The sequence below is a fragment of the Salarias fasciatus genome, chromosome 10, assembly GCF_902148845.1.
Source record: "Salarias fasciatus chromosome 10, fSalaFa1.1, whole genome shotgun sequence".
Taxonomy (NCBI): Eukaryota; Metazoa; Chordata; class Actinopteri; order Blenniiformes; family Blenniidae; genus Salarias; species Salarias fasciatus.
In genome coordinates this window covers 2882243-2900389 of record NC_043754.1, presented here as the reverse complement: position 1 = coordinate 2900389, position 18147 = coordinate 2882243, and the positions used below count along the sequence as shown (strand labels likewise).

The window sequence follows — 18147 nt, the reverse complement described above, 5'->3', positions numbered from 1 at the left end:
TGTCACATGATCATATACTAGAACTGGATAAGATTAGCGTTATAATTTGAAGAAGTTTTGTTGCGTAACATGATATTTTTACCACGTTGTGTTGTCAAGCCTTTTAAGACAAAACATGCTCACTTATTGTGTTCAAAATTTTCCCCAATATTTTTAAAAAACAGTCACAATAATCTGATCATTTATTAAAAACTTCCACTTCATGGGTTAGGTTATTAACTTGTTGCCAAATGAAACCAATTTCTATACCTACAGTATAAATGTAGTTATTTAACATAATGTTCTATCTTCTATTATTTAACATTATGTTATTTTGAAAAGTTTGAGAGTTAGTTTCACTCATTAATTATTCATTTGTAAGTTTTTCATGTTGGGATGAAGGAGGCTCGCATGATCCTGTGATCCTGAACAGTTTGTCACTTTCTGCTGTGGCAGGAGTCCACTCCCCCACACACACACACACACACACACACACACACACACCGGTGAGCTGTGGCGGTCTGGCCTCCTGCTCGGCCTGCAGTGAAGTGGACGGCAGGACAGACGGTCTTCCTTCCTGAAGTCCAGCTGACTGGCGGGGTGTGTTTCCTGCCGCCGCAGGTCGACCTCCTCTCGCCATGTGAATGTCTCTTTCTTTGTGGGTCACTCTTTGTTTTTACATAAGTGCCATGTCATGCGGTTTGCCAGGCCGCCGGTTCCAGAGGAGAACAAAAAAAAAAACAAACAAAAAGATTAAAAAATTCCCTTTGATTTGACTCCAGCCAAGTCGCCGCTCGCAGCCCGCCCCCCTCCCTCCACCTGTAGGAGCTCCGGTGTTTCCGTGTGGCCGTAGCTGTTGGGATTCATGGCAGATATTTATCCGCGCCACCGTTTCCGAGTGTTTGCTTCCCATCACGGTTCTGACCCACACGGGGACGTTTCCCACCGTTACACCGGTGCCACACAGGCAGCATCGAACCGTGAGTGAGGACGACAGTATTGTGCAAAACTCTTGTTTCCTTCATTGATGGTCTTACAAGTGTGTATGTCTTTGTTACTTTACATTACAACTTGCTGCTATGACATTAAATAAACCTCCAAACTTGCTGACGCAACACTTGACGTGGAGTTGATGTGGACACACACCACGGGACAGAAGAGCAGAAACACACAGAAATGCAGAAACACACACTAAATTACTTCTATTCTCACCTCTTTCAAACTTCTGTTTCCCCTCTTTATTATTCTCTACATTTTCACTTTGTTGCCAAAATAGTCACTTTATTTTTAATATTTGTATTAATTCTCCACAGTTCTGCATTAAGCTCAACAGTTTGTCCTCATTTCAACCTTTTTTAAAATCAGTTTTAATTTCAACCTTCAAGCACAACGTAGAATTTTCACTTTTCTTTCTGTCCCTGTATCACCAGAAACATAACAATATATAAGTACTCCAAAAAAATCACATTTCAGCTTAAATCATAACTCCTTTCTCACAATGTCAAATGAAAACGTCTTCCTGACGTGTTCATGTTGGATGATGCAACTGTTTTCTACACTTTTCCACTGATTTGACAGAATGTTTGTAGTCTTAACATCACGGCTACACGTTTGTGATAAATACAAGCGTTTCAAGATATTAAGCTATTTTTTTTGTCTTCCAAATAACTGACCTTAACTTTTTTTCGTCAATGAATTGCACAGTTTATTTGAATTGATCTCGCTGAAAAGGGTCGTTTGGTTTTTGCAGAGCATTGAAACATAATTTTTGTGAGTCGTGCATGTTGATTTCACAATCATTCATATTTACAGTTTAAATGAAAATTTCAAATTGATCTTCCTCTAAAGTGTGTCGTTAGGATGGAAACGTGCTGATTTAACAGCATGTCCACAACAAGCAGCAGCAGAAACTCGCCCCGTCTTTATTTCTGGTGCAGTTTTTAAAATAAAACGTGAATTAATTATTTACGTGAAGAAAAGTGCAACTTTTTTGTTGTGCACTAAAGTGCAGCTGTGATGCAGAGTGAAGAAAACATCAAGCCGAGCTGCTTCAGGAGCTCCGACTGGAACCGGAACTGAATGGATCCGTTTCGTTTTGGTTTGTTTTCCCTCAACTCACTGGATGGAGAATGGAACCGTCGCTGACCGACTGGCGTCCTCCTGCAGGATGAAGATCATCTATAAGGAGATCATCTTCATCCGAAACAAGACGTCTGCAAACTTCAGCTCCGGAGCCAAAGGCAGTTTTTCTGCCACACTGCTGTATTTCAGTGTATCACCGTCAGAAATTGAGATACTTTCTTTATTTTAACTTCATTGCACAGCAGCCTTTACAATTCACTCAGTTTTGTTTTGTTTTGTTTTGTTTTGTTTTTTTTGGTTTTTGGGGGGGGGCTTTTTGACAGTTTTAGAAGTAAAATCTGTCTCCTCTCACTGTCTCCTGCATGCTGCCTTTCACTCACAAATCTCGAATTTCCAAAGTTGTCTAATAACCAGGACTAAATGAAAACTAAAGGAAAGTCTCAGGAAAATGAAATAAGTGAAACTCTCTCTTTACTCTGACAACCTGCAGGTTTAACAAGTTCCGAAAAAGAATCAAAGCTATATAAAAAGCTATAAAACTGCTGAAAAAACTCAGGAAAACTTCAAAAATAATATGAAAAAGCTGAAACAGCTTGAATGGCTGAATGTTAGTTTGCTAAAATCATTAAATCAGGTAAACCCTGACTAAATGAAAAGATTAGATATCAAAAATAGGTAAGAGGCAAAACTACAGGAAAATATGAAATAATAAAAGCTATGTTTGAATGGATAAAATAGCCTTGTTACATAAAGATGGTCACAAAAAGTTGAAATGACTGAACCTGATTTTTTTAAATGGTTTAAATGGTAAAGCATCTTGAAAATGTAAATTTCTTTTTGGCATTGCAGTTCTGAAACTTCATGCACACAACATAACAAATGACAGGTGTGTGTATGGCACAGGCATGCACACAAGCATAAACTCATCTTTCGTTTGAATGTAAAACATGTTTTTCGGCTCCAATTAAAATTTTGTTTTTTTTGTTTTACAGCAAAATCACAAAAATGAGAACTTTTGATGATAAATCAAGCACTCTGTACATTCATGTCATATAATTTCAATTTTAATACAACTTGGTAAGTTCAAAATCTGATTAAATTAAAGAAATTAAAAATATTTATTTTGTTTATAATTATAATATAAGGCTTAATTTTAAGTTCGAGTATGTTTCTTGTTCTTCAGATTAACAATTTCCTCATTTAATGTTTGCTTTACTTTCAGAATACACAGAAAATAATCATTTTAAAGAAAAGTGAACGTGATGTCAGCGTTTGTTTACGTGCTGACGTAGACTGTTACGTTCTGGGCGTGTCCGTGATGGGCGCGACTTCTACAACTTGGCCCCGCCCTCTACGGTGGCCGTATCGACCCAGCTGCTGTCCGCGGAGCTCCGTCCTCCGCTTCCTGAACATGGCTCGCTGGGGGAGAGTCGCTGCGGCGCTGCGCTCCGCTCTCAGGAGCTCCCGTTCCGGGAAGAGTTTCTCCGTGGGCCGGACTGTCGGCCCGGCCTTACTGGGCTCCGCTGTGGGAACCGGAGCGGTTTGTTTCTACCACCTCCAGGTGAAGCGGAGCGCCGTGCCCGGCGGGGCGGTGCTCGCTCAGGAGCAGAAAGTGAGTACGGCTCGGAAAGTTTGTGGCGTCGAAAATAAACCGCGCTGCAGACCTAACAACGCTTCAGATCGCTTTTCTGTCGATTTCACCCTGATATAACATGTTGTTCAGTGAATATTGTAGCGACATATTAGTGTTTGAACTGTGCAGAAAAGAGTGAAAATACTTCGTGTCAACACGCGCCCCCTACAGGCCGGTCAGGGACACTGCATCAACAGCTGTGTCTTTATAAGGAGTCAGAGAGAAGAGAAGATGTCCTGCTGGTCCTCACAGCCCGCCTCTGTCTCTTAATCTGCTGTAAATCAAACATCGACTGTTTTTCGCAGTAACTGTTACCGGTCCTGGGGTGATCTGAGGTTTGTTGTGTCCCACCTGAGAGCAGGAAGAGCCTCCAGAGGACCACCGGGACAGCCTGTTGAGAAAGGAACCAAGATCACTCCTAAGATCAGGACTATTATTATTATTCCCAGCCACACTGTACAAAATAGAAACTTAATATTGGCTTAAAAGTCAGTAATTACAATGCATCTCAAAAGTTTGAGATTCTAATAGATGTATTTGGAAATGTGAAACAACATTCACCCTGCAGCTTCCTTCCACCCTGCAATAAAGTGTGGCTGCCTGGATTTAGAAAGGGTGTAACTGAAAATGATGGACTTCTTGAGGCCTCGTTATTTCATACCTATAACATAATGGTGGCCCTCTGTCTTGGTGATCTGTGATGTTGGTCTCAGGACCCTGCAGCTCCACACATGTCTGCCAGGAAGGTGCGCTTCATCCAGTTCGCCTCGGTGGTCTACGAGGACGAGCCCTACATGACCCCCCGGGACTTCCTGTTCTCCGTCATGCTGGAGAGCGTCGACCGTGAGTCCAGCCGACCCCGTCTCACTCCAGTCTCACTCCAGTCTCACTCCAGTCTCACTCTGCAGGGTTTCATTTTTCTTGGTTTTTTTGGAGAGCTGCAGGTGTCATGGAGGGCTGCAGTGGTCCTCCACCTGAAACACTCCTACTATTAGTCACACACACACCTCTTTTTCTGAAGCATTCCTGATAAGATTGTTTGACGTGTTTCAAGAGAACAGCTTCCTTCATTACACTGTGCATGTTGCTGTTTCAGGTTTAGAAACACAGAAACTGGCATTTTGTAATACTGTTTTGTTAGTTTTCAGTAAAAGTAAAATGCTTTTTTTTAATCAATCGCCAAAGGGAATTTAGGAGACACAAACACTGTTTACTGAAGGTTATTCTTATTATTTTTATAATATAGTGAATGGAAATGGGCTTTACTGACCTCAATTCTTCTCATGCTGCAGTTAATTTCTGATTTCTTTCTTGTAGGGAAACTGGAAAAAAGAGTTTTAACAGCACAGGTATGTTCACACACACACACACACTCATGAACCACTCACACAGACACACACATCTGAAAGTGGCGTTGCTGTGACAGGACGTGGACAGCATGCTGGCCGCCGCCTCCAGCGCCCGACCCGGGAACGACCTCTTCAGAGCGCTGGGAGACAACGGTGAGTCCTGCGAGTCGCTCAGCGACGGCCGACCCGACGCCTCCGTCCTCTAACAGCGGCGTTTCTCCCCCAGGACTCATCTCCTACACCGAGTACCTGTTCCTGCTCACCATCGTGACCAGTGAGTCCCGACTCGCGGCGCCGCTCTGGGTCGAGACACTTTCAGTCCGGCTGCACGTCTGTTGTTACCTGCTGATGTTTTTATTATTTTGGCTTCGCTACAGACTGTATGAAGGTGGACGACACAGAAGCTTCAAAGTGAAACCCCAATATTGGCACTTTTTTAAGACTACATTATATGTGGCAGCCATATTGGATGAGGACCCAGTTAGCATTCATGTCTGTTGAGGAGTATTGATCCTAGAACTCTAAAACTTTTCATTTTGATAATAAATTCAGCGAGTTATTTTAACTGTGGAAAGACTTCCCCGGTAGCAGTGATTGCACTGGAGCTGAGACAGGTCCTCATCCAAGATGGCCGCCGCAGTGAAGGGGATTCTCGCCGCTGTCGTCGGTCCCTGCATACAGTCGGCTGCGGCGGCGTTTGTCCGGGTGACTGACGGTGCCTTGCCGTTGCAGAGCCGCGCACAGGATTTCACATAGCTTTCAAAATGCTGGACGTGGACGGGAACGAGCACGTGGACAAGAAGGAGTTCCTCAAGGTGAGAAGGGAGACGTCGGGGAATTCACTGCAAGATAAGGAGTCAGGTGTAGAAACAGCCGGGGCTTTAAAAACCTATTGGTTTTAATGGAGCGTTAATCACTGCTTCACATCCGCTCTGGGAAACTTCCCACCTTCTCAGCACTTTTCCCCGGGTGTTTTGGGGACTTTGCCTCTTTCTCAGTTGTTGGATCAGTGAATTTGAGCTTCAGGTGAACTCGGCTGATGTTTCCACTCAGGCCCGCTGCAGAGCAGCTATAAAGTCATGTTTCTCCTCCTCATCATCGTCTTCGCCGCCGGCGCTTCCAGACGTGTTTAAACTCGCCGTCACGTCTCCAGATTATTTATCCAGCAGCTTTCAAAGCAGCTGCTTTGAGGGAAACTTCACCTCCACAGTGTTTCTTTGATTTCTTCTGATTTCCTCGTTTAGTTTTCTCTCCACATGTCGCAGCTCCAACCTTCTTTAGTTCTCTTCATACTTCTGGTTTGGCTTTTCTAAGTAACAGTGCTCTTTCTCTCGGCCCGAATGGTCCTGGTCTCTCTTTTCTTCTTGTTTCCTTCACTGTAACTTTGTTTAGTTGGTTGTTTAGCTGCTGCTTGGTTTGTTTCATTCTTTCGTTGCTTTAGTTCACATTTAGACCTTCAGTCATGTAGATGTTTCAGAGCGTCAGGACATGAAGCGTAAGCAATCAAGAGTCTTTTACGATATTGATTTAGTGAATGTTGATCATGTGATCACTGTAAATTTACGACGCCGTTCTAATAAAGCAGGCTAGTAGAGTTTATTACAGCTCGTCTGTGTTTGTGCAGATTATAGAATCTCTTTTTAATCCCAGACTGATCCGAGAGCTTTTCTGGCAGCAGGTTTATTTGACTTCTGATGAAATTCTCCACAGTGAACAGAAGTCACATTAAAAATTCTCCCTAACACACCAGCGGGTGTGTGTGTTCACTGAGCTCTGAAAGTGTGTGGATGTAGTGTGTTGAAGTTAATGTCCTCCTGTCACCACCTTTAATGCTGCCTCGAGCGCCGCCGGCCCCCCCGGACCCCCCCTGGAGGTGAGACGGCTCCTCTGCTCTGGTTTTTCCTTCGCTCCGTCCCTGATTTCATTTCCTCTGTTTCAAACCGTCGCTGCAGAACTCGCCTCGTCTCGGCTGGTCTGTGTGCATGTCGGCTGGTCTGTGTTCGTGTCGGTGCTCCAGCAGGACGTGCATGAGTCAGAACAAGGGCTGCAGTCTGGTTTGTGTTCTTCACGTTGAGATGGAAGAGCTTTGATCTGAGCTCGACGTCTTTTTCCTCCCGTCGCCGCTGAAGCTGAAGAAGATCATCGGGAAAAGTAAGAGGAGAGTCCAGAAGGACGAGGCGGAGGCGAGAACTCAGAGGGCCGCCGTGGACGCAGACGGAGTCAACACCTCCCTGCAGGCCTACTTCTTCGGAAAGAAAGGACACGGAAAACTGCAGTACCAGCAGTTCCACCGGTACCAACATTCTGCATTTGCTTTAACAAAAATAAGACGTGGCGCTGATTTTAATTGTGATTTAAAACAATTTAATTCAAGATTTATTTCCATCATTTACTGTGAAACAGAAACTTTTCATACTTTTCTGTTTTATTCTTCATAATTTCAGCCAATTAGTCCTAAAAATCTAAATTCCAACATAAGATTTTAACCTTGTGTCATAATTTAGAATATTTGATAAAAACCTGACAAAATGAGTTTTTAATGGAGTGAACAGATGAACCCTGCCCCTGCCCCTGCCCCTGCCCCTGCCCCTGCCCCTCAGGTTCATGGAGGACCTGCAGGCGGAGGTGCAGGAGATGGAGTTCCGTCAGTTCTCCAGAGGGATGGACACCATGCGCAGGGAGGACTTTGCGGAGTGGCTGCTGCACTACACCAGCGAGGAGGACAACGAGGTGTACTGGGAGAACATGAGGAAGAGGATCCCGGCCGGCCAGGTACCGAAGCCCCGCCCCCTCCCCTCCCCTCCCCCCTCCCCCGCCCGGGACGGCCCAGTGACCCCGCCGCTCTCCCCCCACAGAGCATCACCTTCGAGGAGTTCAAGGCCTTCTGCCTGTTCACCAACAACCTGGAGGACTTCGCCTTCTCCATGAAGATGGTGACGGAAGCCAACCGGCCGGTGGGGATGGGTGAGAGCCGGCCGCCGGCGAAACACCCGCCGCCGCTCCGCCGCCGGTTGACCTCTGCCGCCTGCGTCTTGTGGCCACAGCTCAGTTCAAGCGCGCGGTGAGGATCGCCACGGGTCACGACCTGTCGGAGAACGTCCTGGACACCGTCTTCAAGCTGTTCGACATGGACGGAGACAGCTGCCTGAGCCACAAGGAGTTCATCGGCGTGATGACGGACCGCGTGCTGCGGGGGCTCAAGGTGAGAGCGGGGAGGGGGGGGGCGGAGCCCGGAAGCGAGGTCACCCATGCTCTCCATGACCCCGTGACCTCTGTGCTGCCCGCAGGTGAAACATCAGAGCGGCATCGGAGGCTACTGGAAGTGTGTGAAGAGAGAGACCCTGAAGGGGGCGCAGGAGGCCCTGGGAGAGACCGGGAGCCCCTTTTGAACCACTACTCAACCACATCATTTCTCACCACTAGATTATGTACAAACATGTTTACAGAGCAGGTGTGTGTGTTTGTGTGTTTACACTTTGTATATTGATTGGTTTGGTGTTCTGTGGTAAATCCCAGTGCTCTTTCTCTTGCCCCTCTTCTGAGCTTTTATTTTGAAGTTCTCCCCTGTGGCCACATTCTTTAAGATAATCACTGCAGTCAAATTCATGATATAATTTCGTGAGTTATTGGGATGAATGGCACTTACTGATCTTGCACAATGTTGGGAACCATTTCAGTTCTGTTTTTTGCCATTAAAATAAGGACCATGATGTGTTTTATATTCATATGTACATGAGGCGCTGAAACGGCAGCATGGCTGCAGTGAGACCGGCCGTGACTGGAAATTGGAAAGAGTTGGGGGTTGAATCAGTGACCTCTTGAATCAGAGGCTGCTGCTCCATCAAATGAGCCACAGATACCTTCTGCTGCAGAACTATTACAAGACGGTCAAGTACTGAAAATTAGGGGGTATTTTTTTTTTTTTTTTTTTTTTAATTTCAACATCTAAACGGTGGTAAGGCCATCGTAACGAACAAATATGAGTGAAAATTGGATAAAAATTTCTTTTCTCAATTTTCACTTTAAAAACACTATAGTGAGGCCATTTATTAGTGAAAGTTGGAAACTTTTTAAGAAATTTCAACTTTGAAATAGTGTTAAGGCTTTATTGAGATTTATTAGTGAAAAAACAAAAAAGTCTTCCTAATTTAAACTCTATAACAGCGGCAGGGCTATAGTCAGACCTTCTGTGACTGAAAATTGGAAGAAGGGGTTGGGAATTGAACCAGTGACCTATTGAGTCAGAGGCCACTGCTCTGTGAGGTGAGCCAAAGTCACACAAATGCTTCTACTGCGAAAGCGTTGAAAGACCTTCAATTACTGAAAATTGGGGAAAAAAATTTTTGCCTTCAACATCAGAACTGTGGTGAGGCTGCAGTACGACCATTTATTGGTGAAAAGACAAAAAAACAAAACATTTTCTTCCTAATTTTGAATTTAAAAAAGTGGAAAGGCTATAGTGAGAAAATTTATCAGTTATAAATTGGGGAAAAAAACTCAATTTTGACTTTAAAAAAGTGGTGAGGCCATTGTGAGACCATTTATTGGTGAAAAAAGAAGATTCTGACTAATTTTGACTATAAAAAGTGCTAAGGCTATATTAAGACCATTACTTATTGGAAAAAAAAATTTCTTCCCAATTTTGACTTTAAAAAAGTGGTGAGGCCATAGTATGACCATTTATTGGTGAAAAAAAAAAAAAAGAATGTCTCCCTAATTTTGATTTTAAAAAAGTGGTAAGGGTATAGTTAGACTGTTGAGTAGTTAGTGAAAACTGGAAAAACAAAAAACTACTTTTTTTTCTCAATTTTGACTTTAAAAGAGTGGTAAGACCTTATTAGTTATTGAAAAAAGAATGATCCTCCTAATTTCAACTTTAAAAAACTTGTAAGGATATATTGAGTCCATTTATTGGTGGAAAAAAAATCTTAATAATTTTGAATTTAAAAAGTGGTAAGGCTAAAGTAAGACCATTTATTGGTGAAAAAACATTAAAAAAATGTTTAATAATTTCGACTTTAAAAAAGCGGTAAGGCTATAGTAAGATGATCACTTATTGAAAAAAAAACATTTTTCCTTCCTAATTTCTACATTTAAAAAGCTGTAAGGATATATTAAGACCATTTATTAGTGAAAAAACAAACAAAAAAAATCTGAACAATTTTGAATTTAAAATAGTGGTAAGGCCATAGTAAGACCATTTTTGGTGAAAATTGAAAAAAAAAAAATTTAATTTCGACTTTAAAAAAGCGGTAAGTGGTGAAAATTGAAAAAAGAAAATGTTCTTAGTTTCGACTTTAAAAAAGTAGTAAGGTTATAGTAAGACCATTTACTGGTGAATATTGAAAAAACTATTTTTTTTTTTTCCTAATTTTGACTTTAAAAAAGTGGTAAGGCTATAGTAAGACCATTTTTGGTGAAAATTGAATCAAGAAAATGTTCTTAATTTCTACTTTTAAAAAGTGGTAAGGCTATAGTAAGACCATTTATTGGTGAAAAAACAACAAAAAAAATTCTAAATTATTTCGACTTTAAATAAGTGGTAAGGCTATAGTAAGACCATTATTGGTGAAAATTGAAAAAAAAAAATGTAATTTCGGCTTTAAAAAAGCGGTAAGGCCATTAAGTGGTGAAAATTTGAAAAAGAAAATGTTCTTAATTTCGACTTTAAAAAAGTGGTAAGGCTATAGTAAGACCATTTTTGGTGAAAATTGAAAAAAAAAAATTTAATTTCGACTTTAAAAAAGCAGTAAGACCATTAAGTGGTGAAAATTGAAAAAAGAAAATGTTCTTAATTTCGACTTTAAAAAAGTGGTAAGGCTATAGTAAGACCATTTATTGGTGAAAAAACATAAAAAAATATTAATAATTTCGACTTTAAATAAGAGGTAAGGCTATAGTAAGACCATTTTTGGTGAAAACTGAAAAAAGAAAATGTTCTTAATTTCTACTTTTAAAAAGTGGTAAGGCTATAGTAAGATCATTTACTGGTGAATATTGAAAAAACTATTTTTTTTTTTCCTAATTTCGACTTTAAAAAAGCGGTAAGGCTATAGTAAGACCATTTTTGGTGAAAATTGAAAAAAAAAATTTAATTTCAACTTCAAATAAGCAGTAAGGCCATTAAGTGGTGAAAATTAGAAAAAGAAAATGTTCTTAATTTCGACTTTAAATAAGCGGTAAGGCTATAGTAAGACCATTATTGGTGAAAATTGAAAAAAAAGTTCTTAATTTCTACTTTTAAAACGCGGTAAGGCTATAATAAGACCATTTACTGGTGAATCTTGAAAAAACTTTTTTTTTTTTCCTAATTTCGACTTTAAAAAAGTGGTAAGGCTTAGGTAAGACCATTTTTGGTGAAAATTGAAAAAAAAATTCTTCATTTTGACTTTAAGTAAGTAGTAAGGCCATTAAGTGGTGAAAATTGGAAAAAGAAAATGTTTTTAATTTCGACTTTAAAAAAGTGGTAAGGTTATAGTGAGACCATTTATTGGTGAAAAAACATAAAAATTCTTCCTAATTTTGATTAAAAAAAAGTTGTAAGGCTATAGTCAGACCAACGTGACTGAAAATTGGAAGAAGGGAAGGGGAATTGAACCAATGACCTCTTGAGTCAGAGGCCACTGATCTGTGAAGTGAGCCAAAGTCACCCAACTGCTTGTACTGCGAAAGCCTTGTAAGACCATCAATTACTGAAAATTGGGGAAAAAAATCCTTGGCTTCAACATCAGAACTGTGGTGAGGCTGCAGTACGACCATTTAATGGTGACAAAACAAAAACATTTTCTTCCTAATTTTGAATTTAAAAAAGTGGTAAGGCCATAGTAAGACGATTACTTATTGAAAAAAAAAAAAAATGTCTTTCTAATATCAACATTTTAAAAAAGTTGTAAGGATATATTAAGCCCATTTATCGGTGAAAAAAAACAAAAAAGAAAATTCTTAATAATTTTGAATTTAAAAAAGTGGTAAGGCTTTTTATTGGTGAAAATTGGAAAAAATAATTTTTCTTAATTTTGATTTAAAAAAGGTTTTAAGGCCAGAGTAAGACCATCAGTTGAAAATTGGGGGAAAAAATTCTCAATTTCGACTTAAAAAAAAAGTGGTAAAACTATAGTAAGACCATTTATTGGTGAAAAAACAAAAAAAAAATTCTTCCTAGGTTCAACTTTTAAAAAAAAAAAACAGTAAGGCTATAGTAAGATCATTTTTTGATGAAAATTGGAAAAAATATTTTTTTTCCTAATTTCAACTTTAAAAAAGTGGTAAGGCCATATTAAGTCCATTTATTGGTGAAAAAGCAAAAAATCCTTCCTAATATCGACTTTAAAAAAGCGGTGAGGCTATATTAAGACCATTCATTGGTGAAAAAAAAATTCTTCCCAAGTTCTAATTTAAAAAAGTGGTAAGGCCATAGTAAGACCAATTATTACTGAAAATTAAAAAAAAAAAAACAAAACAAAAAAACATTTTTTTCTTAAATTCAACTCTAAACAGACTGACAGAGCTGCTGTCTTCCGATTCTTATATTGACTCAAAGTGTTTGAGGGATCAGACGGAGGCCGGAGTTTATTAACTATTTGTACTTTATTGTAGAACTGACCTGTAAAGATCACATCAGTATGTGGGTTAACCATTGAAGACGGTGGCGCTAAGTATCTTACCATACATACAATTCAAAAAGTAAATAGACAAAAGAAGCGTACTTCTGTGATAGATGGACTAATTAGTGACTGACGCCAAGGTTATCAGTGAATACAGCATACACAGCTACAATACAGTCAAATTACATCAAGCATGAAGCCATCTTTGGTCTTCGTATCACTATAAACAAATACATAGAAATTTGTATTGTATCAAAAATAGAAATTACATAGCCATATTGAAAGTAAATTCACATTTTTGACATACAATAGGAGAAGAGCTAAAAGACGTACTGTGGAGGGGTTGGGGGGGGGTTACATGTTTCACTCCTTGGCTGTGAGGACCTGATGGACTCAACATTCAGAGTTGTTTGTTTCCTGTCGGAGACAGGAAGTGACACGTCCGACAAAAACAAAAGAAACACGGAACAAATCAGATTGTCGTTCTTCAAAAACAAAGTGTGTGCTTTCGATCTGGGACAGAGGAGGTGTGTGTGGTGGGGACTGAGAGCGTGCACGCACACACACACACACACACACAGAAGTGTCCCTCCTCCACAGAGCGGTGTGGGTGGGTCTGGAGTTGGCGGTCCGTCACCAGAGGCAGGCGGATGGACTGCAGCCCCGGCGGACCTTCAGGTAACAGGAAGTGCTTTCTGCAGACACAAAGGGAGAGTCAGGAGGGCAGTGTGCACGTTGGCGTGCACGGAGAGGAGCCTGGGAGTGGGCGGGGCCAGGAACTGCGTCCTGACATATGATTGGTCGTCTGTCTTACTGGGATTTAAACTGTTTTACTGCAAAAATCAACAAAACAAAATTTAAGATCACAGATTTAACCATGTGAAATAGCAGAAAACTTATCCCAAATATATAGCATTAATTTTCTTTCACAAAAAAAAAAAAAAAAACTGATTTTAACCAATCACATGAGGAAAACTGAGGCTGGCTCCGCCCACTTAGACATTCCTTTAGAAGACATTGAGAAGACATTCCTTTACGTTGTACTGAATATTGTAGAGTTAAACTTCATCTCAGGTCAGAAGAAACTTGGATGTAGATTTTTTTTTTTTTTTCAGATCAAACTTGATAAATCTCATTCAATCTGAAGGAATTTAGACCAGAACTTTGTGATCAGTTCAAGTTTCAAAGGTTTACAGTAAAATGTGAAAAAACTAAACCTCAGGCGGAGATTACATTTTGATTTGATTGATTTGGTTCAATGTCAGATTTTCTCTTTTAAACAAATGAACTTCTCAAATTAAGAGTTATTCAAAAATCTTCCTATCACAGTGAAATGCATTAAGCAGAGAGAAAAAACTTAAATTTAGTCTGAGTAAAATGAATTAATATCCTGTTTTATTTTGTTTATATTCATCAATAAAAGATCAGAATATTTATATTGTAATAAATCATCACAATAAATATTCCTGATTATCTGACTCCAGATTAGCCGAGTTTAAACCTTCATGGTGAAATCGTATTAATTTAATTTTGTGGGGCAGTTTAATGTCATTTTTGATCAACATTTTGATGTTTTTTTTTTTAAAGTAAAAGCAAATCTCTGTTCACTAAAATCTAACATTTTGTCATTAGAATCAAGACCTTCCACTTTTATTCGTCATTAATCAGAAACTTTGGGGATTCTTCCGTACTACTAATACTTAGGATTATCTTTATAAAATATGTATTTTAAATCTATAATGTCAAGAATCCAATGAAACTGTAATAATACTGGAATGATTTAGTCTATTTCGATTGTTACTCTCCCCCCCAATATAACCAATCTCTTGTAGACGGCGGATATTTTTACTTTTTGGACTCTGGAAAAATCCTTTAGACAATAAAGTCTTTGTTATTTACTTTAAAGACTGTATGAATAAACTGTAAATTGATGGAAAAACTCTAAAATAGGCCCAGAATTACTTTAATGAAATGTTACGACATATTTAATTATCCTGCCTTCATTAAAAATGGGTTTTGTTTTATAGAAATAAAAGTTTTAAGAGGAAGAACTCAGTTTCTTTTCATATGTGGAAGCTCATTGTTTTTAAGTGTATTTTTCAGTCTGAACCCTCAGACTGAAGCTCATTCATCAGCTGCTGCGTTCAGATTCCATCCCTCCAGATACGATGAACTTCTGATCAGATTCATCGATTCATTATAGACTGAAATGGACACTGCGGAAATTTTGATTTCCAAACTGGCCAGGAAGTTTAAAGCGTCTTCAGGTCACAGCAGGAGGTTTTAGGTTCCGGAGAAACTCAAAAAAAAAAAATAACATCAACAAAACGCTGGTAAAGAGAGAATCGGCTCAAAACGAGATGTTTATCTTCAGGGGAGTTTAGGGAAACTTTTCACTGCTGCTGAAGGAGGAAGACGGTTGAAAGTGTGTTTTGGACAGAAACGGGTTGAGATGAGGATCTGCTGAGTGCGGAGCTGCTGTGATGAATGAACTTCCTGTCAGAACTCAGAGCGCCGCTCTCTCTCTCTCTCTCTCTCTCACCATTCACCGCGGGGATCCAAGACGTCAAGGGTCGCTCTCCTTCTTTACCGTCACGTCTCCGTCTCCGGCCAGGATGGTGGAGATCTCTCCCTGCATGAAGGCCCAAGGCACGGTGGATCCGGCCAGCGGGCAGCGCTCGCCGCTGGGGCAGTACACCTCGCCGCCCTGGCCCTGGCTGCGGATGAAGCCGCGGGTGCAGGGGAAGCAGAACTTGTGGTGGGGGACGGACGGACACTGGACGAAGTGCGTGTCCTCCAGCCGCTCTCGGCACAGGGTGCAGCACAGCAGGGTGCCCTGGGCGCCGCTCGACGACTCCCCGCCGCCGCCGCTGCTGCTCGGCCCCCCCGCGCTCAGGTTCTGCCCCCCGGCCGCCTGCGAGACCGAGGTGGAGGCGGTGGAGGGGCTGCTGCTGGTGGGCCGCCCGGCCGAGGAGGAGGCGGCGTGGGCGGCCGACATGCTGGGGCTGTCTCTGGACATCTGGCTGGAGCTCAGGCTGTCCGCCACCCCCATGAGGGCCGAGATGGGGGAGGGCTGGCTGTGGAGGCGGGGCGGGCCCTCCTGGGGGACGGCCATGCCGGGGAGGGGCTCCATGCCGGGGTAGGCGCCCCGGGGCCACGGCTCCCTGCCCGGGTGGTCGGGCCTCCCTTCGCTCTCGCCGTTCTCGGAGCCCGGAGAGGCCTTGCGGCGTCGGGCGCCGCCCTTCGTGGGTCCGGGGCGGCCGGCCGCCGCCAGGGGCAACACGGCGTCGGGCTGCGGCAGGACCTCGGGGATGGGGGGCTCTTTGAACATCCTCACGCCCTCGTTGAGCAGCTCCGACAGGCCGCGCCAGTCGCCCGTGCCCTGCCTCTTCTCGTATTCCACATAGCGCAGCCCAGAGTTCACCGCTTTGCCCGCATCCTTGGCAGAGTCCCGGAACATCTGTCTGACCAGGTCCGGGACCCCCGAGAAGATCATCCCGGAGCCGGCGGGGTACTCCACGAACACCTTCAGTTCGAAGTCTGGGGTGGCGCTGGCGTCGAAGGCCAGGACGCGGCCCATCAGGCTGTGGTCTTTCCTGAAGCGCACGTTGAAGGGGACGCAGCCGCTGAGGGCCAGGAGCACGTCCCGCACCGCTTTGGGCCGGCTGGGCCAGCCCTCCACCCGGCTGCGCGCCACCTCGTTCAGTTCCGCCATCACCTCGTTGTTCCTCCACACGGCGGGGTCGATGCCCACCAGGGCCGAGGTGCTGGCCCCCATGGACACCGCCTGCCTCCGGCCCGCCTCGCTCATGATGGGGCCCGCCGACACCGCGATGGGGGTTGCCCCCGCTCTGGAGCCCGACAGGGGGGCCAGGAGCCCGTGCGGAGCGGCCACCAGCCCCTGGGCGATCAGGGCGTGGGGAATGGCCCCGTGCAGCCCGGGGACCGCCCCTGCCACGGCCCGCCGGGTGTTGGGGCTCTGCCGGCTGCCCTCCGACAGGGCCACGTCCTCAGCTCTGTGGAGGCCGTTGGGGAGGCGAGCGGACACCCCGTAGTCCCCCCTGCCCCGGTCCGCCCGCTCCCCGTGCTGCCGCGCCGCCTCCAGCGGCCCGGCCGAGCCCGGCTTGCCCTGCTGGGGACCGGGGGACCGGCCGTCCAGCACCCCGTGCGTGCTCTTCAGCTGCCGGGCGGTCTCGATGAGCAGCTCGATGCGGTCCGCGCCGTCGTAGTTGACGCAGCCGCGGCACACGGCCTCGCTGAACTCCCACAGCATGGCCCAGGGCATCTTGGGCAGGTCGCAGAGGTAACACCACTGCCGTCTGGAGGAGGGCTGCGAGGCGGACGACATGTTGTTTACAGGCCCGACACCAAACTTTCTGCGGAGGCCTCACCCGTCACGGTCCACGCGTTTCGGCTCTGCTTCACTCCCGGGACCGCGCTCCACGCATGCCGCAGATTTTACCACCGAAAATAAACACGAGCTGACCTCAAAACGTGCGCGGTGGCGGCAACATTTAAAACTTATCGACGTCTTCTGTGTCGGTTTGTTCGAGTCGGGCTGAGTGGGAGGAAGTTCACTGTTACACCGGAAACAGCGAGGCGGCGCGGCGCGGCGCATCTTGGGAAATGAAGTCCGTGCGCCGGAAAAACGAGGACTACAGTTTCCCTGATAGATTCCTGGAGAGAATTGATTTACAATTCTGTTTTGTCTCCAGCTATGAAAGAGGAAATAATCACGACTGTACCTGAACCAAATAAGACAACTGGAGGCATTTAACACTTAAATGTAGCATCTATAAACTGTTAGCACACCGATGGAAATGGGCTTAAAAAAGAAATTAAGATGACGAAACACCGTCGGCTTCCATCAAGGGAAGACATATTCATAGTCATAGTCGTTTCATACTGAATTTAATTATTTTTTATTCACTATTACCACAAGATAGTTTGATTGTTGGACCCTCACAACAGTTCCCAATTCAACTATTTAACAAGGGGGTCGATTAGTCCTTTATCATAGCTGCAGCACTGACGGCAGTCCACTTGAAAAACTCCCCGGCATTGAATACATTTTGGAGAGGGAATTTAAAATGATAGCCTTGCTTTTATAAAATCATGATACGGCCTCTAAGGCAAAGTGATAAAATTTGTATTTTGCATTTTCAGCATCTGGTCTGACCTTAAAAAATTAACAAATGTGAGATACTGGCTGTTTATAGTACACCTCTAAATTCACAGCTAACATTCTAGGTAAAGAGCAGGTCAAACATCTTGGTGTAGTTATTACAAAAAAAAGTCAGTAATAGAGGCCTTAAATTTTACTCATAAAATGAAAGCTATTCAGAAATCTTTCACCCATTGGCTGACACAACGTTCATCTATTTTTGGCCACATTCTTTTGTGAAATGCTGAAGGTTTCAGATTTTGCTCAATCTGGTGTTTTAACACACCTACCATTATCATCCGAATGTTTGTATTTGTACTTCTCAGCTCCCTTACT

The 18147-nt window shown here is 43.3% G+C and overlaps 2 protein-coding genes across 2 annotated transcripts; one reads left to right on the top strand and one right to left on the bottom strand.

Moving 5' to 3' along the window:
* Window positions 1–3422: 3422 nt before the first annotated feature.
* On the top strand, window positions 3423–8753 carry micu2 (mitochondrial calcium uptake 2). The gene is made up of 11 exons (XM_030100756.1): window positions 3423–3673; window positions 4408–4537; window positions 5012–5043; window positions 5121–5196; window positions 5270–5317; window positions 5776–5858; window positions 7173–7336; window positions 7644–7815; window positions 7899–8007; window positions 8088–8245; window positions 8331–8753. The coding sequence occupies exons 1-11, from the start codon at window positions 3473–3475 to the stop codon at window positions 8430–8432; spliced, it is 1275 nt and encodes a 424-aa protein (XP_029956616.1). The 5' UTR covers window positions 3423–3472; the 3' UTR covers window positions 8433–8753.
* Window positions 8754–12721: 3968 nt separating this feature from the next.
* Window positions 12722–17232, bottom strand: LOC115395285 (interferon regulatory factor 2-binding protein 1-like). Its single transcript, XM_030100755.1, has 2 exons — window positions 15190–17232; window positions 12722–13342 (listed from the first exon to the last, which is right to left on the bottom strand). The coding sequence occupies exon 1, from the start codon at window positions 16993–16995 to the stop codon at window positions 15214–15216; it is 1782 nt and encodes a 593-aa protein (XP_029956615.1). The 5' UTR covers window positions 16996–17232; the 3' UTR covers window positions 12722–13342; window positions 15190–15213.
* Between the last annotated feature and the right edge of the window lie 915 nt (window positions 17233–18147).